General features: G+C 46.0%; 1 protein-coding gene across 1 annotated transcript; it reads right to left on the bottom strand.

Moving 5' to 3' along the window:
- Positions 1–3,089: 3,089 nt before the first annotated feature.
- Positions 3,090–22,487, bottom strand: KCNMB4 (potassium calcium-activated channel subfamily M regulatory beta subunit 4). The gene is made up of 3 exons (XM_086740036.1): positions 22,149–22,487; positions 13,203–13,330; positions 3,090–3,258 (listed from the first exon to the last, which is right to left on the bottom strand). Exons 1-3 carry the CDS (start codon positions 22,485–22,487, stop codon positions 3,090–3,092), a joined length of 636 nt encoding a protein of 211 aa, XP_086596162.1.
- Between the last annotated feature and the right edge of the window lie 3,269 nt (positions 22,488–25,756).

Raw genomic sequence — 25,756 nt, 5'->3', positions numbered from 1 at the left:
AAATTATTTAATTGCATTACATGAAAGAGAAGGCAGGTCTTAGTGAAGCGAAGCAACAGATACTATGACAGAACAAAATTCCTCAAAGCAATAGCATATAAATATTGAATAAAATGCAAAAGTCGACTCTGCAGACGGCTCTGGAAAAAAAACAGCCGCTCTGGCTGCAAACACACTTCAGAGAATACGCTGTAAAAACTGGAAATCCACAAAGCCAAGGGGGAAATCAGCGCATAATCCGCTAGAAGGAAATCCCCAGCTTCCACGATCAATTGTGGGGATTAGAAAGACATTTCTAAATCAGCAAGGTGCAGGCTGGGACAGAAGAGTGAATTTTTTTCCCCCCTCAGCATCACATACTGCCAAGTCAGGGAGATACTTAACGCCTGTCTTTGCACGCTAATTTAGATGTTTAATTTGGGATGTTAATCTCTCTGCAAAATTATTTAATATCATCTTTGTAACCAGTACTTACTTCCAGGGGCCTTTGCAAACAGCATTTCTAACAGATTTAAAGATACGACTGCCGATCAAGCGAGCTGCATCAACTCAATTCACTTCTTGCCTTTTGCTCGGAGAACCAGCTGCACGATTCAGCCACAAAAGCTTCTGGAGCAAAGCTGGAGAGGATTTTGTTAATCTGGATTTGTGAGCCCCAAGCTACTGGCTTAAAAATCCACGATGAATCTGTGTCACCACATTATTTCCTTCTCCCTTGGGAAAACAAAGGATGCATATATGCAGAAAATCAGAGTTATTCCCCTTAGCTGTACAAGTTACCAAAAGGAAGGAGAGGTGGGGAACTTGCTACCACCTTACCCAGATAACCAAAGCACCCCGCAGCAGCAACTTTCTATGGTTTGCAGAGTGTGAAAAAGTAACACATATATAAAAATATATAGTAACCAGCCTCCCAAAACCAGACACATGTGTGCAATGTTTCTATGAGTTGCCAAGGCAAGAATCACAGAGGATGCAAAAGAGACCATGGTGGCGAGACATGAGAGAAAGGAAACACCATCCCCTTTGCAGCACTGCACTTCCAGAAGTCGGGGGGCTTTCATCCAACCAGCTGAGCGCTCACAATCTCTCTTCATTCAGTGTACGCAGAGCTGTCCTTTTCAGCAGGCTGAGACAGTGGGTATCTGTGTCAGCCTGACAACAGGCACCTCCAAACGGGTGATAATTGACACAAAGAACTGGGAATCTTTCATGCAAGCAGCGCTTTTCATCCACAGACCTGGGAGTGCTTGAACATACGCAACCGACGTTAATTAGATCTTTCATACTGAGTAACCAGCCAAGAACCATCAAGTTCCCACCTCCACAAACAGATTTCCTTAACTTCCTTCGAAGGAACAGCTATCTCAGTGCGGACCAGGACCAGAGGACGCTTCCTAAGTCATATAGCAAGTAAGCAGAGGAGCGGGGAATGACCTCCAGCCGCCCCACTGCCCTCATCACTGGGCACCACAACACGTACAAGTTTACGAAATAAAAAGCCATATGGAAATCAGTTCTTAAACACACAACACAATTAATCTGAGCTGGAGACTGGGTGCTACAAGCAGGTTTGTCACTGCACCTCGTGCCAACAAAGCTTTCAGGCTCTCAAATCCAGCACTTCTCTCATCCTCGGGAAATACCTCTGCTACGTGTCAAAAGCACAACAAAACACAAGGTATTTAAACGTAATACTAAGAATACCAGCGATTAGTACAACGAACAGTATGGTTAGAATTGCAGTATCGTTAATGTAGATTAAAATGCTTTGCCAGTAATCACATGCTGAGAGACTCGCTCTCCTGACTGAGCCATGTGGCTTCTCTTCTCCACGGTGTGCCAGCTCTGTAAAGCCAGGCAGCTGGTCCCAGGGGTGTCAGCCCTGTGGGGGCGAGGATGGGTGCCACGAAGCTATGCTGCTTTCAGCCCCTGACTACGGTGTGCACTGGATGTGCTCAGGGAAATTGCCGGAAATATGTAAGTCTCTGCACTGAGCAAGCGGGCTAGGACCAGTACTCCCATTGTATACAGTGAGGAGCTGGGACGAGCAGAGAAAGGCAACTCAGCAAGATGCCATGCCCAGCCTACCTTGCATTTTCTGGAGCATCCCCTTGGAAGAGCCCTGCATGGAGCTGGTGTGACTGGGATTGGCAGTTCAGCAGCAAATACTCACAGCCCTACAAGATGTTGATATTCTTCTCCAGTCATCCCTGGACTTGCGTGACACCATGGCACACAGGCTCCCCTCAGCAAGCACTCAGGCACTCCACTATTTGGGGAAGTCGCTGGTAAAACATACTTATGTAAAACCATTCCAAATCCCTCCTTCTTGCAGCCTGAGAGCATTTTGGTGAAGAGGGTAACTGAGAGGGGAAAAGAAAAATTGTGGGGACTGAATACCACTGAAGCAATAAAATTAGATCCAGTATTTAATACCTTTTCCAATAATTGTTTCATTTTTTTGGAGAAGCATTTCTGAGAGATTTCTACATTTCTTCACAATAAACAGGTGATGATGAAAGATTTTGTCTAGACAGAAGTTAAAGTTTGAATTTTAAAATGATGTTCTACACAGTGGGGAAAAAGCCAAAATCAGCACAGTGTTGTTTTTGTCTTAAAGCTTTTTTTTTTTTTTAAAAAAAAAAAGGAAACAAAGGTTAAAAAAACCCAAAACAACAAAACTTTATTATTTTGGAAATAGAGTCTATCATAAAGTAAATATTTCATATTAAATAATAATAAAGATCACTTTGTGGAGATGAAATGAGGGGTTTTCCTAACTGTCTCTCAATACCGCTAGGACCTGGGTAGCTGTTGTTGGGGACTAACAGCACACAGCATATTTGGTGCAGTATAGATTTCTTTTTTGGTAGAATATACTTATTTACTGTCATAGCAGAAGAAGCAGGTAGCTGACATTTCATGGGGTGGTCTCCCAAGAATAATCCTGAGGCAAGAGCATCTCCACCATCAGATGAGACACTGGAAGGAGGCGCAGCTGGGTGCCCCGCAGACCTGCAGGTTTGTCAAGTTGCCCCACCTGAGACCTTCTTGCAGCTTTTTCCTTTTCATCAGCACCTTGCTGTTTACAAATACTTCTTCTTTTTTATTGCCTCTGCCCTGACAGCCAAGCTCTTGGCACAGATGGTCAGGACCACAATGAGGACTCCGACCAGGAACGTAACCAGAGGCCAGAGGAAGCAGTGCAAGAGGACAGTCTCATCATGGGTGCGCTTCAGCATCACATCATCTGGCCTGTGAAGAGGAGGAGCAGAAGAGAGAGAAAATAGAAATCAACTTGACATCATCAATTCATCATAAGTGGAAAGCATCTGCCATGGAAACAAAAAAAAAAAGGTGTTTTATTTGCAACAGTGTTAGAAAATTATTAAGTGGACGGTTTCATTCATTGCTTTTGTTTATCCATCTATCACCAGCACTTGTGGCAGGCCACAAGGTCTTTCCATTTGCAGTGTTTACAGGCTAACAAGTTCATTCAGATGAAAAAAAATTTTAAAAGCATTGGTACCTTAAGTCTTCCAGGGGTTGTGGTCATCACGAACAGTTGTGAGAGATAAAATGTCACACAGTGGATTGAAAAAACACTCCAGCAAAAACATAATACCAGGTAGCATATCTACCTCAAGTGGCATCGGACACTGTACAATGAGTTTAGAGTCCAATAAAAGCTTCCCTTTTACATTTGAGCCCTGACATGTTCATGGGGCTACATGGAGGCTCATGATGAAGACCAGGCTGAGGTCTGTGTCTCGACAGAGAGACAGTCCCTGTCCTCAATGCTGCACCGCTGTTGGCCCAGGCTAGCCCGGCTGTATCAGCAGGCAGGGGTCTGCACAAAACCTAACCCCAGGAGGACTCCTGCCCAGCCCCGAGGTACTGGAGGCTCCTGACTCAGCTCCTTCCCAGCACAGGCTACTTCAGCATTAAGCTTGCGATTTGGTACCACAAACACCAGCTGCTGAGCGGACTTGAGTACGCTTCTACTAGGAAGACACTTTGGGGAGCCTCTTCTGAAGATCTGACTCTCCCCATGCCTCTGCCAACAGTGTCTAACACATAGTCATGGTTGGGTCTGTGATGGATTTATGCATTTGCAAAAGAAAACAGAGAAAGGAGGAGAATAGCAAGGTGAAGGCATCTCAAGAGGCTTGGAAATTCAGCCATGCCATGTATCTGAAAGATCAGGAGTCTATCTGCCACTTCCAAGTCTGGGAAGTTGTTTGGAAATTCTGATGACAGGTTTTCCTCAGGTCTGGCTCTTTCTGCTCTCCCTGCAACTTAAGAGAGATATTAAATCAATCTCGTGGTATTTGCACTTCGCTGCTGCTTTCCCATCTACAGCCAGAGACACGCAGTCTGGTGGACAACTATCTGCAAAGGAAGGAAACAGAACTTTCTCTAATTAGGAAAATACGTGTAGTCTTGACTCATATTGGTCCTCACTGACATTGAACACCCACATCCCACGTTGCTTCATCAACGCTACCCAGCACTCCTTGGAGCAACAAACCTCACAGCCTAAAATCCTGGCACCCCAGGTTCATCCAGCTGTGTCCTGGGAATAAAGCTCTCCAAAGCAATTGTATGTGGGAACAAATACCTGTGTGATGGCTGTGCTATCTCTCCCACAACAGCTTCATCCTGGCCAGAAAGCAGCACTAAGATAACATTTCCTGTAGGGGAAAGAAGAAACTTTTTTTCTTTCACTGAAAATTTAATTAGTGGAGATGCCTGTAGATCTACAGGGGTTTATCCATCCTTACGGATTTGATGGAGCCAGGCTGCCAGGCTACACCTGACCCCTGATTTAATTTCACCCGTATTTGCATTCAGGGGTCTCTCCCCCAAAATTGCTGTTTGCAGGTTCCTCAGCACCGTGCCAGTCCCTGAGGCTGTGTCTGTCTTTACTTGTGTAGTAAGGAGCAGAGTAAGACTCTGTTTATGAGCAGGTCAGCTGTATGAAAGTTGAAACTCAGCAACAATAAGAATTATCAAAAGAAACCCAGGTGTCTTCAATAGTGGAACACATGAAGTCTGCTCAACCAAAATACTTCAGACACATAATCATGCAGATGTGGAGACCATAAATTGAACAAAATAATACTAACTTTATGGGCAGAAACTCCCCAGTCTATGCCATATAAATAACAGCATCCGAACAGAAAAATCCTTTCATAGGAGGTATAATGCTGTTTCCCTCACATTTATTGTATCATCATCTGTGAATAACAGAGTGCTAACTGGCAAGGAGGCCATAAGTAGGCAGCATTCAATCCTCACAGCTTTCAGCTTACAAGTGATGTTGAATTTTAAGGTTTTTTTTTAAATGGACACCATTCAAAGAGTTCAAAAACAAGGGGCAAGCAAACAAGCTAGAAAATTGGATTCAGTAAAATAAAAGAAAGTGTGATTGGGGAGAGCAAGAAATCCTTTTGACCGAATCTTAAATATTTTTTAAAACATCTGTACCAAAAGTAGCAGTGATGGATGCCAAACACTCATTAAAGGTGCGACTGTAACTCTTGCAACTTACTAATTTAGAAGAGTTTCCATTTTGGAAAAGAGTCAAAGACTTACAGAGGCCTTTAGTGAAGCCTCAGGATGAGATTTGGGTTCAGATGGATATTATTGCTATTCTTAGCTCCAGCAAGAGTACCCGGGCTGTTCATACACGCCAGAAGGTGTGCAGCAACTTTCTGTTAGCTGCTCACTCTGCCTCATCAGACAATGCCTCACATCATGACCGGCTTCCCCAAAAATACATCATTAAATGACTGTTGGCACCACATTTAAGACATTAAATGCCCTTCTTTAGTCAAGGAGAGGGACAAGCACTCCTGAAGGGTGACCTGATGGATGGGAGAGCTCAGGATCCTCCAGGATGTAGCCTCTGGGTACTGAATCCTGGTGCCAAAAAATGGTGGGACAAATCTCAGCCCTACTCCTACTTGATTTAATCTGCTCGGTTATTCTGAAAGAACTTTCAGCTGCTCTTTGTCTTATCCCAAATTAACTTTTCTGTGCAGACAAATGCTGCTGGATCCCATGAGATAATGAGAAAAGGTAATAAAGGCAGACAGGGCTGCCAGTAGATAGACCGCATGCACCTGGATGGCAACATCCCGGTTATCTGCCTGTAACAGCCCGAGCAAATTTATCGATATCAGCTTTGGCAGTGTATAATGCTGTTCCTTTGTGTTTGTGTTATTTTTTCCCTCTCCTGTCAGGACCAGCTCCTCTCTCCTGCATCTGCTGACCTATGCAGACATCTCACAGGGCACAGGGGAGAGCAGTGGGCTGGCCTAGGGAGGCAGCGGAGGTTGGGAGCCTGGCATCCATGGTGCCTGGTTAAGGAGACCTGCTCTGTAGATCCATCACCAGAGCTGATAGCAGTTATGGAAAGTGCTCTGGAAAACAGCTTAGAGGGTGTAATGGCAGCAGAGGGTCCCACTGGGACACATTTTATGGCAGAGGGAAATGGCTGAAGAAAGGTTATTGAAAAAGAAAATGTTTACTCTTTTCATTTACAAGACAACTCATTTTACCTCTGCTTTTTGCTGTTGAGATTGCAAACAATGGCAAATAACAGCTTCCAAAGCAAGAAGGGAAATCCAGCCTTGCTGCAACCTTATGACGTGCTCCACGAGACGCCAAGCCCGCTGTCCTGCTGCTGTAGCCCAGGGCTGATGCTGACAGCTGGCCAGCATGACCTGAGAAGGACCATCCAGGCAGAGGAAAACACCTCTGACCAGGAAAAATACCCCAGTGGCACACGGGTTTATACTGGACTTGCAAGCCCATGGAGAGAGCAGCCTGAGGAGCGGAGGCCGGGCAGCCAAACCTCCTTGGCAGCAGGAGCCATGGTAACTGGGCTCATCCCCAGGTTTCTGCTTGCTCCTCGGAAAGAGGGGTAGGGAGGCACAAGGTCAGTGGCTTGCAAGCTGGACTTGCAGGTCCCAGCTCAGTAGCCAGGGATTGGCATGGTGGGCATTGTGAGTGAGGGCCTGAGAGGCTGCACAGCTAAAACTTGAAGAATGAACATGTTTGTGTTTGTTTTCAAGTGATCTGTGCCAAGCTAAAAACCATAGGTACTTCATGTGACATCTGCAAGGTCCAAAACAAAAGACTGAGGAAAAATTGGGAGGACACAGAGGGAGTTAGAATCAGAATTAATCAGATTAATAAAATATAGTAAAGTCATTAGTGATTAATTAAGAGATTCGCCTACAGAGGCTGGATTTCACTTCTTCCAGGCTATTTGTTATCCTCAAGTGATGGCATCAGTTTAGGGGAAGAACTATCCTCCATCTCCTGAAGAAATTAATTCTCACACAGAGCAGAATGGCCACCACCGGCTGGCAAGTCTCTGAAGGAGCCATCAAGGAGCACAGAGCAGCTGTCGTCTGACCTCTGAGCCTGCAGAGCGTGTGGGGAATATCCCTGGGACAACTCCTGAATGATCTTGCAATGAACCCTGAGGGATAAAGAACAAAATCTTCTTGTAGAAAGTACCTGGAGCAGCAGCCAGGACTGCAGAAGCCCTGCTTGGCACCCCGAGACACAGTTGTGATGCTGGGCAGCTTACTGCAGCGTCCTGCTTGGGGCTGAGCTCATTACTGGTGCTGCACCAGCCACCCTTGGGGACCAGCAAGAGCTGGATCTGTCCTGCTGTCCTGGTACAAAAACCTTTGGCTTTCCCTCCAAGGCTTACACAGTGATTAACACAAGAGAGCTGCCCTGCATGTTTGTGAGTCAGAAATATCCACACAGAGATACTTGTCTTGCCAAGCACAGGTAGAGAGTGTCACCAAGAGAGCAAAGTCACTGGCAGTGAGCCATGAGGTTAATGTGGCCTGTCACAGTTACTTCTGAGCCCTGAGATAATCACGATGGCTGAGCTGTGAGACGAGAGGAGCCAGAGCCAGGCTGTGCCGGTGGGGACAGACCCCCAGCATGGTGCTGCACCATGATGGAGATGACCAAGAGATCCCAAACCAGATACCCCCTGGGGCCTTCAGGAGAGCCAGCCTTTGGGCAGGTATGGCCTGCCCATGAAACAGAAGCACACAGCAGCAAGAAAACGCTGCAGTCACCCAAGAATGCTAGATACAGGCCAAAGGAGCAGAAAATCTTAGCTGAAATCTCTGGATTCCACCAATAAAACAATAAGTCTTATCAATAGCAGAAGCAAGGAGACCAGGAGCCTGGAAAGGAGCCACAGAGCTGCTGTGGGAATGGCAGGAGCGGCAGAGGAGGCTGGCCCGGCTGGGCAGAGAAAACAAGGGGTTGGTGGCAGGGGAAAGGGAGAAACATTTATTTATCAGGAAAGCAGCAAAAAGACTAAAGAGAGGGCTACACTTCCACAGCAAACAACCCCTTTCCTCCAGAAGCAAAATAAATAGCTATCAGGACACCTGAAACACAGTAACATAACTTGTTTGGTTTTGCATGGCAAGGTCAGCATGTATCAAAACAGCAGTTTTTACTTTTTCCTGCTACTTTTTTAGAGGTGACCTGCCTGTTCCCAGAGTCTGAAGGCTTGTTGTTTGGCTTGGAAACAGAAAAGGGAAAATGTTCCTGTTGCCGGAGGAAACCCTCTCGCAACAGATAAGGACACGGCTTTGCTGGAAGAACCCACAGCATCAGTCCTGTGGTGCTGAGGCAGCAATGCCAAATCCAGAGGAGGTACGTCATGCCTGGAAATGCCATCTTTGCTCTGTGACTTCATACAATACTTCAGTTCAAAGACATTGACCGGAGGGGTTGCACATATTCCCCCTAAAGTCGGTGATGGACCATCCCTTTGTTTCCAGCCATTCAGCTCTCCAGTAAACACAAAGCCTTTCGAGGGGATACCCCCCCGCACCCCAAAAAAAAAAAAAACCAAAGAAGTCTCTACCTTAACTCTGAAAACACACCTTTCCCTTTTGCTGAACATACAAGGAGGGAGGAATTTCATTCTCATTGCTAAAAGAGGAGACTGGTACTTATTTTTAGCAGGACTTGGAGCTCAGGGCTGGAGCCTTGTGGGGCGCGGAGCAGAGGTAACTGGATTAGTTGTTGAGTTACACAACACATCCCTGTTAGGCACTGCCAAGCTGTTCAAACAGACACTGGATAAAGCAAGCCTGCACCAGAGCCTTCAGAGCAATGACTGGACATCACGGGAAGAACTGCAGTGCAGGGGTTACCAAAAAAGTTGTGTAGGACCAAAAAGTTACAGGTACATAAATATTTTAGTCTTCACTTATGCACCACGCCATGGAATTTGTGTGACACAGTGGAAGCTGACAGAGGCAGGGGCATGGGATAGAGCAACCTTACAAATATTTTTTGTATTCAAAGCAATCTGGATTTGAAGATGTTTGCAATCTGCATACACTTATTTTCCCCGCAATTATCCACATCCCTTCACTATGACAAGGACTCCTCAGTGTTTTTTTTCCCCTATTTGTGGCAAGACACAGAGATCCTCAGTGGAACTGTTGTACACACGGCAGTGCTATGTTTTACTAACAGGAAAGTCCTTTCCCTCTTGGGCCCAAGCACTGCTCCACAGGTGATACAGTAAAAAAAAAAAAGAAGGTTAGGAAAGAGCAACATCATCTTCTGATTGGAGGGAATTAATTTAGAAAACTTTGTGAAGTACCAAAGCAAACAGAGATTCCTGCTCCACCATTTATGAATGAGCAGCTCTACTACCTGAGCACCCTTGGCTTCTGCAAATAATTATTCCCAGATAAACGGCTTGCAGTGTACCCCAACACCATGCAGGTGGTCACTAAACACTAGTCAGTGTTTGCTCTTCAAATCTCAGGTGAATTTGTGTACAGCATCCTACAGCAAACACAGAGAAGCATAAAGTGTGGCTGGCTCATCTGCGGTGCTGTGGCAAAGGAACCACAGAGCATTCTTGCCGTATTGGACAAACCCAGAACTTTTTAGTCATTTCTTATTAGTGGCTTATTTATATGGCATTATTTCTAAAAAGAAATGCCACATAAATGAGCCACTAATAAGAAATGACTTGACATATGTTGCTCTGCCTCTCTCTGCATGGCATGAGACTGAGGCATCTGAGCTATTGGAGATCTTGGTTTCTTTCTTTTTGTTCTTGGTGTTAATGTCAACGAGACACAGAACATGGAGAAATAAAGTGACAGAATCTCCCTCAGCAGAAATCTTGGTTTCTGCTGGGCAGGGCTCCCTTCAGACCAGAGTATCATCACGTCAACAGACAAACATCTTCACCAGAGGCCTGGAAAAGCGATTTCCCCATGCAGCTTGCACCTCTTGGCCCAAAGCTAGCCAGAGAAGAGTGAGGCACTGAAGGTAAGTGCCTACAGTGGCAAAGCAAAACCTTGATTTTCAGTAAAGGGCTGAGCTCCAAGCTAAGCTGTGCTTTGGTTCCCTAAGATAAATGTCAGACAACCAGTTGTGCTGGGCATCTCTGTTTGTATTAACAGAGAATGACTGAAATTGCCAAGATTGCTTCTCATTCATTTTGTGTAACTTTGAACTGTACAAACGGCATCGCTTTCTTCCTCTTTTCAAAGCAGCCTGTTGAAATGCACCCACCAAACTTAAGGGCGCTGTTACCTAACAGTGCACTCTGCATGCAGCAGCAGTTCTGAGAATGATGCTAAATTAAGCTTGATGAAGAGGAGACAATATTAATTTGTTGTCTAGATATTAACCTAGAATTTTATTCTGCCATTTCAAAAGAGAGAGTATTAATACTGCAAATATTACACTCTCTAAGGAACCTACCGCTATATTCTATGTATTTTAGAGACTAACACAGAAGAGGCAGCTCATCCACACAGTTAAAAAAAAGTACTGATGGAAAATACGCACTCTTCCATTTTGAACAGATTTTTCCCTCAGTTTGTATGGGTTTTCAGTGCTTCACAAGCTGTTTAGTCATTGTAGCTCTAAACGTATATCTAAGCGAGCACTTTCCTAGTCAGCAAAACTTATCTCTCAAAGGTCATTCCTATCTCCAGAAGAAAATAGATGGTGTACACATTTCGGCTGAGACTGTCTTCAAGTATCTCTGGCAGCGAGCCTCTCTTCTGTTGTATATAAATTGTTGTATGATCAGCAAAAGGCAGCATTTCAAGGCAGCCGTTGCATTTGGCAGGAACATTTAACAGTGTAGGATGCAGCCACTATAAGGAAAAAAAACTCTGCCTGAGTGCTGCACAATTCCTCAGTGTCAACTTACATAAATGGCAGACCCTACGCAGTATGCAGCCTCAAAAAAATTTTGCCTTTTCTTCACCTACAGATGGGATGTGAGAAGCAGGTCACCTAGCTCTGGACACCTGCCATCTAGGTGCCTGCACCCGAGCAGATCACCCTGATCTCCTTTACAGGAGAGAAATAAACATCTCTGAGCATCTGATCTATATTAGGCATTTATTTTTGGGTAAGGTGAAAGGGTCCTGTTTCTCTCCACTGACCATAAGAGACAAATTTCACAGCACCTTGTCCACACCAGCTCAGATGAATCCTAGCCATGACGTCTCCTGCAGAACATCCCAGGTTTCTGACTATTCTGCTCACTCACTGCATGTCCCAGGTCTCAGCAGTGCGGGGAACTGGCAGCAGCACCTGCCTGCCCAGAGAAGCCAAAATCATCACTCAGCTCCTGGTTAGCAGACCCAAGCGTTGGCACCTTGTGGACCAGAGCAGCTCCCAAGAAGGTCCCTGCCAGGTCTGATGTCACTGCACAGGGTACCCTAAGTTTTAACGTCTGCATGCTGTAGACAGTGCTTCTTTCCCCACTGTAAGAAACAACTAGTTTTTGCTACAAAGCATTGGTGGTTTCTCTCTGCAAAAAGTTAACTGGGGACAACAGACTGTCATCCTGGACACGCTGACCTGTTCTGTGGTCTCCTCCAGGAAGAGGATGGCAATTATAGCCAGCCCAGGAGCTGGCTGAAGCCCAGGAGCCCCTGAAGCCCCCAAGGCAGCCAGTGGGCCAACTATAGTAGAGTTGGGCATCTCTGTGCCTGCTGCCCAGCTCCAGCTCCCTAGTTCCTCCAAGGTCCTACTAGCACACACTGGCATCCATTTTCCTCCTGTGTGTCTTAATAAACTTAAATATCTGATGCCAGCACTCCCACACTGAGACCTGAATTGCACCAGCAAGCTCAGAGCTATTCCTACCTAGGTTTCCCTCATCTGTTTAACTTCCAAGTGCCGATGGAGTAGGACCAGCCTCCTCTTTTAGTCCCTGATGTAGCAGACATTTATTTGAGTGCTTAACTTAGCAACCAAAAAGAGTCTCTCCAGCTCTCCCAAAATTACTCATGCTGATCAAATTAAGCAAGTGTCACATGCCTCAGCTGACCTGGAGATCTTAAATGTTCTCTTTCCACCTCCCTGTCTACATGGACCTGTCATCCCAATCTTTGCCATTCTCCCAAGTCCTCCCTGCGAGCCTGCACGCTGCTGTTAACAGTAAATTGCTGCCGTCACATCACCTTTTATTTCCCAGCATATCATCATCAGAAAGAGACAGGCAAAAGGACTCCCTCCTCTTCCCATTTACTCAAGGAAGGAAATCACACATCCGCCTTACACACATGTAAGTCACATCAACATCAGTAGTAAAAGTACGAATTGAAACAGAAGAGGAGATGCTTTAAGTTACAACTTTCTATTTTGCAGGCATGTGTGAAAACTGGCGGTTCTGTGAACGTTTATTGCATGTGTTTGATCCATTAATCCTCCATGAACACAATCCCTGGGCTGGTTTGCACTATTTACTGATGTCCCCTTTTCTTCCAGCCCCTCATGAAGACATTAGGATTTCTCTTCCACAGAGGGAAGGGACATTAAATCCAAGCCGGAAATTTGCCATCTGAGTGCTAAAAGCCAAGGTGCTTTTTTTTTTTGCCATGAAATTACATGTTTTAAGGGAAACTTTCCTCACAGCTTTTTATTTTTACTTTAAGAAGCATAAACATTTTTCTACTTTCCATGTAGCTTTTCGTCAATAGATTTCTCTTGCAAAGTTCTACATTAAACTCAGTGGGATAAACCATATCACTGTATGCGCGTGTGTGTAGAGATATGCATGCATTTATATATATTTTCAAACAGAACAGATGGAGAGCGGTTAAACAGATGCATAAGCAGGTCTGCCTGTGCAAATGTAGGTTACTCACCTCAAGTGTTGGTTAAAATAGCATGTAAATGGTTGCGAACCCACTTTCTCTTTCCAGTATTTCTGCTTGTACGTGACGTTCTCAGAGTTCTCCTGGTCGTCTCTTGCACAGGGAGGGATGTATGAACACTGCCAACACACATTGCAAAACAGCGTTACTCCTGCGCTCAAGAAGGCAGGGGATCACTTTCTCTGCATTGTCCTCACGATACCAGCGTGGCTGAAATGGGCAAAGAATAATAAGTACAAGCTCCAAAGAAACAAAAAGGAAAAGTTAGCTGAACTTTACTTTTATGCCTAATTACTCCCTGCAGGTACTGGAAAAGAATATGCCAGCATTCAGAAACAAAATAAAGGCTTCATCATGTTTTGTTCCATTATCAAACCAACATGCTACTTAACACCTCGGGTTTTTGCATGATGAATGTGAAAACGATCGCTTCATTTTGACTTATTCCTAGCCAGCTGCATGGACTGGATTTGAATGACTTCCTGTTTTCAGCGAGGCACGTAATCACAAGTTTTGTTTAGCACCTCGCTAATAAATAACCAAAATGTTCCAGCAAGCTCTCCCTGCAGATGGGCTACCTGATACCTGGCTGATACCCGCTGGCAAAAGGCACTGTAACAACACAGGGAAACATGCACGGAAAGTTCAGAAAGGTTCAGCAGAAAGGTTCAGCATCTGCTTCTGCTACAGTGAAGTCAACAAGAGTTGGGCGTGCAGCTGAGCTATCTGCCGATCTCACCGCCAGACATCTGCGTCAAAGCCCAGAAAGATCAAGGGAAGTTCCTCCCCCAGCTGGGTGCACTTGGGACTGGGCTTTCAGAGGCTCCACTCTGGGGCACGCATAATGCAAGTACCTCATGTCCAAGTCTCGTCTTTGACACACCACCCTTCCCTCCTAGCCACAGGGAGTTAAATGAGGGAAAACAAATAGTCTACTGGATCAAATCTTGGCAGTATCAAGATCTCTGTGTCCAAGCAAAATCCCTCCTATGGTTACCAGGCATCCCTACCAGAGATGGTTACAGGAGATGTTGAACCAAACTGACCAATGCAGATAAACTTGTCCTTGGATAACAGAAAGGCTTTTGACCCTGGAGGATGCATGAACGGCAAAAGGCTCAGGGTGCACACACAGACTTTTAATTCCTTTAAAATTGGGAGCTACAGGCAGAAAAACATGAGTGGGAAGGTAGCTAAAAAGCCTCCTACTTAGGTAGGATGAGGAAAGAGGAGATGCCAAATGTGGGAAACTCCTAAAGGGATCCCCACAAAGGAGCACAACATGAGTTTCTTCACAGTATCCTGAAGGCAACAACAACAAGGAGGGAGATACCCTCTCTAACCTGAAAATAAAGATCAACGTCACTCACTGTGTTTACTGAGTGCTTTCCTCTCCCTCTCCATCTGGTGAGGTTTAACAGGGGCCTACCATGCCCCAAGCTGCATGCTATGCCCAAGCTGTACAAACCTAGAAGTCCATCTCCACCGCATGACAGCTTGAACCTTTGCCACTCTGGGGAGATGGGAGAAATCTCAGGGTTTTATTGGCCTATCATACAAAACCTGACCACTTCTGTCGACACTTGTAAATGCTGCCAGTAGCTTCCCTGCCTCAGACTGGAAGGATCTGCAAGGTCTTGCTTGTCACTTGCAAGCTGAAACTTGTCTTTTTCACATACAAGGGCCCCCATTTTCACATGCACCCACATCTGGTGTTGCCATGGCACAGAGCTCCCTTTAGATCCCTGTTTAGATGACCCTAAACAGGGATTCTCCGGCTGTTGTCGATGAAGGACAGAAGCGAGCAGCAACAGCACCCTGTTTCAGAAACTAGAATGCAGGATTTATCATACACGGCTATCTCCATCTTAGGTAATATTCCTTGGCCAGTAATGGTTTTGGTTTGATTGCGTACTTTGGAAGCATCAACCCCACTCCTCTTTTCTCCACCCTCCTAGTGCACAAACGCATCCGCCCAGCAACTGGACAGAGTCAGCAGAATTAGCACAAAAACACATAAGGGCAACACTAGCTCTGCTCTGTTCCTTTGACAGCCACCGATGTGCCACACCATCCCACCTGGTTCCTCCCTGATGCTCCCTGCTCGGCCCAGGATCCTGCACTCCCAACCTTCTCCACTCTGGTGTTTTCCTTCATGAAGGGTTTCAGATCCTGTTGTGAAAATGTACGTTATCCCACTGGTTGTACACTCACTGCCTACATCTGACGCTAATCCACACCCTGCTTTTCGCCAAGTCCCCAGCTTTTAGATGTGCTCTTGTCTACATTTCCTCAGCGATCTCAAAAAGCTCCAGTACACAGCTTCCCTCTCTGCTCTGAAATGTTTCTTCCTCATGGCTGAGCCTTCTCCTGTCCTTTGCTATGAAAGCGTGACAACTCCACCAGTCCTCTGCTGGCCAAACTTTTTCTGGATCCTTCAGAGACCTTCCACCTCCCCAAAATATCTTGTGAAACCTTCATAAATTTTGCAACCTGATGAACCATTGTTTATCCCCATCTCGAGTTTCAGGATTAGAAACAATTGCAGATCTCTTTTTCCAAGAGATGCCCATCTGAATGGACAAGCAGCAAACTGTAACAGTCTCCAAGGGCAGCTCTGTCACAGAGGAAGTCACATTTTTTGACATTGGTCCCCATGCTTTGAGCTCAATATGAAGCTATTAAAAATAGAGGTTTTGAGGGTAGAAATTTTGCTTCATATGGAACATTAAAGGGGCCCACAGAGAGCTTCCCCTACCAAAATGTCTGTTTCTCTCCATGCCAAGGCAAGACAGCGTATGGCAGTAGTGCCACTACCTACAGGAGGAATGCCTGGAAGTTGAGGACAACAGTGAAGATGCTCTCCGTAACTGAAACTTCACACCACTCTTTGCACAAGTAATCCCAATGGCAGCTCACAGAAAACACACTGGATTCCTTTCCATCTCTTCCTCTTTGTCTTCATGTGAAAAACTCAAAGGAGACCTGCAGGGGCTTGCTGTTAACTCATTGAGACCTCATTGCTAGAGCCTGTCAAGGATTAGCAATCTTGAAAACAGGAGTGGTCCCTGCCCAAGACGAAACCATCATCATATGAATCCTCGGGGTCGCCCTGAAGCATCTCCTCAACCCGATGAAGGCCTTGACCCCTAGTGAGCACCCAAGGTCCAACTCCAACATGGACTTACCACCTGCTGCACAAACACTGGAGCTTGTTTGCTTCCCTAGGATGTTGGCATGGTTCCCTCTAACCTCATGTTTGTTTTGGACATTTCTGATCCATGTAGGTGGTGGATCTCTTTTCTCAGCCTCCCAAGCACACTTCTTGGGTGCTTTGCTTGATCAGCTGTATCACTCCCCAAAGCACAGTCAGCACACTGATAAAAGAGAATCATAACCCCGGCAACTTTTGCTACCATGAGTTGGTGGATGAACCTGAAACGATCCTCCCACTTTGACAACAGGCAGTTTCTGAAAGGTTGATTCCACAGTCCTCCCTCACAAGACCCAGCATGAAATCCTACCATCAAAATGTAAATAAATGCCAAGTATTTGAAAGCAAGGTAGGACACCGTGTGCTCATTTGCAGCTCATGCAGCAACATCCATTTTCAGCAGGAGTGTCCCACTCTGTAATACTTCGATGTTTTTTTCTTAAACAAGTTACAATGAAGTTGGAGAACAGCACTTAAAATTAGACATTCGGAATAAATCTAATGGAGCGGAGGCCTTTTCAGGGGATCTATTGGTACACGGTGCCGTAATTGTACCTCCTACGCTATGTCATAGCAGCAATAAAATTATTATGCAATTCAAATACAGTCTCAATTACACAGCTCAAAATCAGTATCAGGCTAAAAATATTCCCCCTTCAATCACAGCCAGTGTTCAGATAGATGACTCAGGATTCGATTCAGCAAAAATGTCAGAGAGCAGGTAATAGACATTTACACCAAGGTTTTGTAAGATTTGTATCTGTGTTTGCTGCTGGATGCTCCCACTCCTGTGTCTGCAGATGTCTGGGAAGATTCCTGGTCTTTCTGAACACTTCATTGGAGCAGATAATCTTCCACATCACGGAGAAGGGACGGAAGTGTGAACTCTTGACCATGGTTTAGCTTCCAGGTTGCATTTCATGCTTTTCAAAGACTAATTCTTGCCTAATTCAGTCTTATTTTTATGAAAAAGAAGCCAGACTTGGTAGGCTCTGAGGGAAGCTGTCTCCAGCCTGGAAGATACTGTCTACATGATGAGACCAAGAAAGTCTCAAATGCGAACAGATGTAAGGGCCCAAAGTAGAAGCAAGTCAGCCCCTCAGAAGATGAACTGACGGCACTACGAAGCAAGTCTCCAGCCTCAGTCTCCAAGTGACTTGAGGGTGATCCTCCTGGCTACTGGTGAGTTAGGGGACACAGCATGGACCATTTCCTCCGCGTGGCAGACAGCCCTGACCATCACAGGCTGTACAGGTTGGGAAGCTTGTGAGGAAATAAAGGACGCCCTGGGTAAGTATCATTGCAAAAGTACGATGCACCACTAGAGCTGAAAATTTCTGCCTCCCAGCCTCCAAGCAATGTATGAGCTTCTCCTAACTTGGTGTGTGACCACATCTGTGTACTACTGGGCTATCTTCACAGCCCGGGAGCAAGGAAGCACTTGTCATGACCATCCCGCTGGTGGGGAGCAGTGGTGGGAGATGAGCGGGAGGTCTCTCCATTACTCCAGAAAAAACCAAAACACTCCCCACCACTGACTGTACTGAGGGAGCTGCAGCTGAGCATCATGTCCAGTTTTCACCTGCACCCGTCAGCACAGCCAAACCTACCAGGAGCGACCAAAACCACAACCCTTTGCAGAGGCTCGAGGCAGCAAGGGGTGCCCCAGGTGAGACAGGAGGGCAGTGGGGTTTATCCGTGGCACCTAGAGCAGCTTGCAGAGGAGTCGTAGACAACATCTGCAGAGCCTGCTGGGGCAGCAGCCAAACACAGATCCAATGCTTCACCAGATGCACCAGACCGTCCCAAAATTATTGTGGAGTTGGGAGTATTTTGGTATTAAACCTCCTCTGTTGTGGGTCATATTTAAGAAAGTCCAAAAACCAAAATTATTTCTATTTACAAGTACACAGAAGAGATAATGGCACACCATCTCGTCGGGCTGAGCAGTTACAGAAACAAGCGTGACCAGAGCACAGACAGATGCGGAGCGCAGGCAAGGAGCAGTGGCCGGCTGCTCTGCTCCCCTGCCCGGTGACGGGGAGAACCGGGTCCTGCTGCACAGCTGCGAACTTCAGGCTCACCGGTCACTCCTGTAAAAGTTTCTTCAACAAAACAGTCAGCAAGTTCTTAACTTCAAGTGTAGAAAGGGAAAGGTCTAAAAAGCCAGAAAGCAGGTCTTTTTAGCAGCTGACGTACTCCTCTGTCATCTTACCCAACCAAACCGGTAGCCTGGCCCCCGGTGCTGGCTGCATGTGCCGCCGACGCACTCGACGGCCAGAACGACAGAGACAAATTGACTTTGGAATTAATCCCCTTTAAGCTTTATCTCAGAGATTATTATTGCTATCAAGGCAGCTGAAGAAAAGCTACCATCGCTCCCCTGAAATTTCCTCCTCTGAGACAACAATTAAGGAAAAAAAAAGAAATCCACAAATCACTCAGACTGAACACAAATGTAATCGTGCTCACTGCTTTATATATACATTTCTAGATTAACTCTGACCCAGCTATGTAATCTTTTAAGAGCCTAAATGAATCCTGGGCTGTACAATTATGTGATTAAGAAAGGAAGAGAGAGAGAAAAAAAAAAAAAACCAACAATTCTTTTTCCTGCAGCTACACCTCGCTAGAGCAGACAGGTTCGTAGCTGTTGATACGTTTATATGTCAGCCCACTGTACTACAGAAAGTAGAATATTTTTAGTCCAGCACACTGGGGATTTTTGGGGTGGAGTGAAGCTGCCACCTCATTCAGTATTGTTGCAAGGAGCCTTTTCTGCACTACAGATTTACCAGGAAGAATTGCTACCGCACACAGAGGAGCAGCTAAACACAATGTAAAATTTTACGACTGTTCAAAACAAAATCAGTCTTTTTTTTCTTTTCCTTCCAGTTAGTTGGGACTATTTAGCATGTTTTATGTCTAATGGCAGGAATACAAGCAAGTGTGCTGCATGAAGGTGATGGAAATGGGAAGGGTTAAACTGCTCCTTAAGTGTTCATTCATAAATGTGTACTGGATCCCAAGCATTCAACCCAGCAGATCCCTACTGTGTTGGTACGACAAATCCATTTCAGCATAAAATCCTGAAAGCTTTTAAAGACCGTGAGACTTCAGGACAAAAATGAAAAGGAGTGTATAACTGCTCAAGACATTAAACAAAGACATTAAACTAAGGAAAAAAGGGAAAACCAAAGCAATAGCTATACATACTTCATACCTTTAAATGAGTATGTTTTCCTAATCAGACCTAAACAACTTTTACTCTTATTTTGTATTCGTTTCACATAAGCTCCTTAAGGTAAGGAAAATAATTGGAGTCCATTTTTTTCTATGTTGTTTTCCACTTAGTTAAATTCAATTACCACCAGAGAATGCAGATACATCAAAAAAACCCACATCCTTTCTGCTTGGTCTCATCTGGTAAATCAGATTCAGACCTCAACAATCAATATCCCAGGGTAAAAAGCCCACACCTAGAGATGCAAGCTGCAAGATAGAGAAAACTGATTACGTTTGTAAGAGCATGCAAGTCCAACGTGCTGCCCACACACAGCCCTGTGCTTCTTTATTAATTACTGAATTAAAATAGGCTTCTGAGAAACATTTGCGGGCACCACTTCTGAAGGTCTGGGTTCCTCCCTGCAGAAATTGCAACTCACCCCCCTGGGCAGGTGCAATCCTCCTCTTCCCACCAGACTTCTAGAAAAGCAGAAAAAGTCAGGATCAAGAAGTAAAAAAAAAAAAACAAACAAAAAACCAAACAAAAACCACTCAGACTACTCAGAGAGATGTTGCAATCACAGCCCACTTTGAAAGCCTCTGCTGAAGCTGAGGATGCTGCGAGAGTTGGTGAGCCCAGGTGTGCTGGTGGCACAGCTCACCACCCACCATCCACCACCTGCCTCCCATCCCTGCTGGAGATGGGCAGGGACAGCCACGCCGCACCATCTGTGGCAACACAGCATCTTCACCCCACCCAGCTTGCCTGAAGATGGAGAGAGGTTTGGAGAAGCCCTGGTCCTCAGGCAGCTCGGTGCTCAGGGTGCACCTCCCCGTAACCACAGCCCTGTGCACGGGGAGCCTGGCAGTAGCAGCGCCAGGCAAAGGTGAAGTTTGCAAAGCTCCCTCAAAGGCCAGTGTTTCACTTGCTTTGCTATCAGGCACCATCCAGCACTGCAGCTTCATCGCTCATCGCTTCCGAGCAATGAGTGCCAACAACTGAATCCAAACCTTGTCAGACTTAGCATCCTGCTTCTCACTCTGCTAGTTTTTGCCCCAGCCACCCTCCCGAGTTCACAAGCTGCCAAGGGTTAAAAAAAAAGCAACCACCCAAACCCTGAGATTGCAACTTAATCCATCTTCCAACGGACAGTTTCACGCTGGTGTAACTATGACTGCGGAGATGCCAGGCTGCGCATCCCAAACTGGACACGCAAGTCTGCTCCCCAGCCCTTGCACCATGCTTAGCACGACCCTTGGTGCTGCGCTACATCCACATCTCAGTCAAAAAGCTGAAATTCCCTTCTCCAGTACACTCCTGATTTCAGGTTCTTTCGGGGGAAGGGGAGGGGTGGATTCTGCTGTGTTTTTTTTATTTTCTGGAAACTACCTGACAAAATCTCCTCCGCTCAGGCAGCATGGTGGCAAGGTGGTCTTTACTCAGCATGAAAAGAAAAGAAAGCAGAATAATTGCCTTTAACAAAAGAAAGAAAGAGCCCAAGTCACGTATTGCCTTCAGACTACCCTAGTTTGCTAGAAGATGCAGCTTTGAAGACAACCTCTGTTTGGTCCGTTTTCATGTGGGTTATGAAGAAGTTTAAGAATTAAAACAATGCTGAGGAAACTTCTGTTTTGGCACAGCCCTCTCTCCCGCATCCTGCCACCAGCGGCTCTGTTCAAATTTCTCCTCGCGCTTCAGGGAGCTGCTCTGGGCAGCCCCTCACCCTCCGGGACACGCAGCGCAACAGCATCCATCACCGCCTGGGCAGACAAATCCCCTCTCACCAGCAGCAGGAATTTATCCCCGGCTCCCCACTGGTGTCCTGGGGTGGACCGGGGACTGATAGCGGGGCCACCCGGCTGCTTGTGCCCACCAGGGCGGCATTGCTCCTGTGGGAAGGAGCATCTGTGACCATTAAGGAGAAAAAAAAAAAAACCAACACATATATATATATAGTGTGTGAAAGTGTGTATAGTTTGTATATAGTGTACGTATATGTAGTACATATAGTGTGTGTATATATATAGTTATACCACACTACACACTGTTGTGTTATGCTATACCATACAGTAGTAGCACTATACGATATAGTACTGTACTATATTGTAGTAAAGTGTAGTACTATGCTATATTATATATATACATATACACATATACTGTGTTATGTAGTATAGTGTAGTAGTACACTACATATGATGTGTGTGCATGTACTTATACACTGTGTATAAATACACATATCATATATATAAAATATCATATATATATGAAATGTATAGATTTTTATACATATACTCCAGATACATACTTTCTGCTGTGTAACAGCACAGGGACGTTTTTGGAGGGATGCTCCGCTACTTCATCCGTTCCCCCCCCCCCCCCCCCCCCATCAGAGAAAAACCTACAACCGAACGGACCCGGGCTCCAAAAGCGAGCACAAAGAGGCACCCAGCACCGCCCCCCCCGCAACACCATCCTACCCGATATTTTGGGGTCTCACCTTGGGGTTGGTGCGGAGCTGCCGCTCGTCTTCATGGAGCAGGGCAGGGGCGGAGGTGCGGGAGGTGCGGACCAGGACCTGGAGGCAGGGGTAGCGTGCGGTACCCCGGCAGGCAGCCCCGCAAGAAAAGGTGCAGGCGAAGCGTTCTCCCAGTTGCCGCACCGCCAGCACCGTGCAATTAGCGGAGGAGCCTCCCCCTCTCTCCTCCAACGCCGGACGTAACCAACAACAACCCAAACCCACCAAGGAAAACAAACCGGCGGCGATGAGGAAAAAACCCAGCCGGATGCTTTTGTCTTCCGCCTCCGTGTATTCGGAAACAGCCCGGCTCCGCGCCATCGCCCGGCTGCCGCTGGCATTCGCCCTCGGGAAGCCGCTGCCATCGGCTAAAGCTGCTTCCCGCTGCTCCCCGCCTCCCTTCCCCGCCTACCTTCGGAGGTAACCCAGGAGGAAAAAAAAAAAAAAAAAAAAAAAAAAAAATTAGATAAATAAATAAAATGCAAATGTCAACCCAGCTGACCTCATTCAAACCATTCCGGGGGTGGAAGGGACAGCTTGCGACGGGATTATCTAGCCCGGGAGATTTGCTGTGGGGAGAGTTAGTCTGGATTAATATTGGGTACCAAGCACGGTGCAATGTCTAGAGGGTGGTGGGCAGGTGGGGGGATGCAACGCGCCCTTCGGCCCTTTGCATCCCCCCCACCTGCCCACCCCCCTTTAAGCCAACATTCCCATGCAGGACAGGGCACCGACCCCACAGGTACACCCAGAAGGATAAAACCATGGTTTAAGTTGGGCCATGAAAACACTTTGGGCTTCCCAGTTCTCACCGCCAGCTTGGTTAAGTCTCGGAGAGCCCGTGTGAAGCCACGCTCAGTATGCCCCCGTGCCAAAATCTGGGAGGACTCCATGTATACAAGCTGTGTCAGACCCAAAATTATAGAAATTAAGTATCTGGAAGTGAAGGAGTGGCAATTTTCACCTTATTAACCGAGAAGGGAAATAACACGAGTTGGCTGGACCTTACCCTGCCTCAACAGGACTTTTTGGGGACGCAGTGAGCGGTCTGCTTTAGCCTGCCCCAAATTCAGCATCCATGCAGCAGGAATAGACCCAGCCTCTTTCATCATTATTCAAAGATAATAGGTAAGCAAAAAGTTTTAGCTGTGAATTGCTTTCAAGAGGAAGGTATCAACCTCTGAAAGGTTGCCCTAACAAGTGTCCTCTTCAAAGCAGGAAAGCAGTTGATCCAGGAAAATACACTTATTTTGCAAATCAAGTCGGGTTATTACCCAGCATTTCCCACCGCGGCAACACAACAGAACAAGCACCATAAGCAACAGTTACATCTTTATTCTGGAATCTTTATCACAGGCAATTAGGTAGAAGAAAATGTGACAGTTTCGGAGCCAATAGCTGAACTTGATGACACAGGTACAGAAACAACAGAAAAATAAATATGGGAAATAGCACTTTTCTCTGGCCACCTTTTTCAATCACTTTCCCACTGCAGAGTGCGATGTCAAACTTTTAAAAATAAAGTTGCTCCATAGGTTCTCCAAATGGACGATCGAGCAAGGTTTGGCAGGAAAGCTATGAAGAATCTACACTGTGACGTGAATATAAATGGATGTAAATATTGTCCTTGGTTGCACCAGCGCACTACCACATTGCCCTCGGGCCAGCCACTGTGAAGTAGCCTTTCCTAATACCAAACTGTTTCAGAAAAAGTACTCTGGCTCTTAGCCAGGGATTATTTTTATTTTTACTGATTTTGTTCTTAAACCTGCAATAGGTTTTTATGCCAGAAATTTTATGCCTCTTGGTGAGTCCTTCATCCATTCCCATCAGTCAGGCTTTGCCGCCAGCGCTTGTGGTGATGGCAGTCTCTAATGATGGGGCTTGCTGCATAGAGCTTTCACATTATAAACAATAAAATTTTTCATCAGGTAGATTAGTTGCCTGCCACTTGAAGACACCTCCCTGAGGGAAGCTCTGGCCCTGCTTTCTCGGTTTAGATGGGCTGTGACTTTTCATCTTCCTTACCTTCTGAACCGCTGGCATTCAGTCCCCCTGCATTCAGCACTCGGTTCAGCTTCTTGCTGTCCCCTGTACATAAAGCACCATCAGCCGAAAATTAAGGTAACAGCTCACTGGGTGACACAGTAACCTTGAGAGTTAGCCTTCCTGCGTGCATCCAACCCTTAAATCATCCATAGTGGGAGGAGATGCTGAGGCTGTATTTTAACTACGAACGATGTTTAACATCCACCAGGTAATCTCATTGGTTTTGAAGTTCCACACAAACAACTCACCAGGACTCAAAAAGTCTATTTGAATCAGTCCAAAGTGAAAAATGACCACTGATGCCCAGTTTGTAAGAAGGTAGAGTTGGTGAAGACTTTAGCTCTGCTGTCTCCTGCCACTAAGCACACTGGCTCCTGAGAAAGTCGGCGTAGAAAGTTAAATGTCTGTATGAAGTTTCCAGCAATAGGAAAACTGGTTGCTACCTGCTTTTTCGGGCCCTTCCTTGCCCCGCAACTGAGAAGCAGGCTTACCTGTGTCCAACTGCAGATCACTCACCTGAGGGAAGCTCATAGAGCCCACGGCGAGGATGCCTCCGCCTCGGTCGCGTCCCTTAACACCGGACAGGCTGCAGTGGGGCTCGGTCACCACACCCCCACAGGGGCCGGCTGACGGGAATGGGCTCACACATCCCCGTTTCCTTGCAGAAGTCTAGTGGTGCTCCTCGCGCTGTTGACTGTGGAGCTGCCTCGCGCTGTCTTCCATGAAAGTGCCAGTAACAGACTGCATTTTCAACTAGCAAATGTGTACGTGCACAATAACAAAACGCCTTTTTGAAACCAACACTGCGATGCTCACCAGAAAGTAAAGTGGCCTTCAAAGGGAGGGATATCCCAGCCGGCTGGTAGAATAACCCAAACAGCTTTTTTGTCCAAAAGAAGAACTGTAGAAAAAGTTGAAGAGAGTTTCCACAGAATTTCACCGATGTCTGCATCAGACAGAGCAGTGCCGGGACGCCCGCCTTGCCTTCGCTCCTCACCAGGGCTGTTCTACAGGCGACGCAGGATGGCGCAGTGGTGGAAATTGGCTACTTCGCTGGAATGTCTGTCTGTTAAAGCAGAGGGAGCTCAAACAAATGATTTTGCAGAAAATTATTTTGGCATCTTCAGCACAAAAATTCTGTCGTATGTCCACATCCACCAATGGCATGTTAATACAAACAAGGGAATATGAGATGCAAGTGATAAACCAAAATCTAGAAAAATAATATGCAAGCTCAGTTAGCACTGCTAATTCTCAAGTGAGTCGATTCAGCAATATTCAAAACTATTGTTTGATGCACTTTAACATTACTTTCAAAAAAATAAAGTTTAAGTCCAACAGTAAAACGGTTTTAAGAGAAAAACCTACTGAAGTAATTCAAACCACCATTTCAACGTAAGTCAGCCAGCTGCATTTCCTCTGGTATTTTACATGTACTAGAAGATTTCCGATTTGTGGAAATTGGAGCATGCTTATCAAAGGAGAAAAGAAAGGAAAACAGCTACACCGTGTTAATTCTTGTACTATGAGAACTTTTGTAT

Source organism: Chlamydotis macqueenii, chromosome 1 (assembly GCF_036417535.1).
Source record: "Chlamydotis macqueenii isolate bChlMac1 chromosome 1, bChlMac1.mat, whole genome shotgun sequence".
In the NCBI taxonomy this organism is placed as follows: domain Eukaryota; kingdom Metazoa; phylum Chordata; class Aves; order Otidiformes; family Otididae; genus Chlamydotis; species Chlamydotis macqueenii.
The sequence above is the reverse complement of the archived record's forward strand: the minus strand, read 5'-3'. Positions and strand labels throughout refer to the sequence as shown.

Coding starts and splice junctions, on each gene's coding strand:
- KCNMB4 (XM_086740036.1), bottom strand. CDS start 22,487: ATGGCGCGGAGCCGGGCTGTTTCCGAATACACGGAGGCGGAAGACAAA. Junction 13,331..22,148: donor AGCTCCGCACCAACCCCAAG/GTGAGACCCCAA, acceptor GTGTGTTGGCAG/TGTTCATACATCCCTCCCTG. Junction 3,259..13,202: donor TATTTTAACCAACACTTGAG/GTGAGTAACCTA, acceptor TCCTCTTCACAG/GCCAGATGATGTGATGCTGA.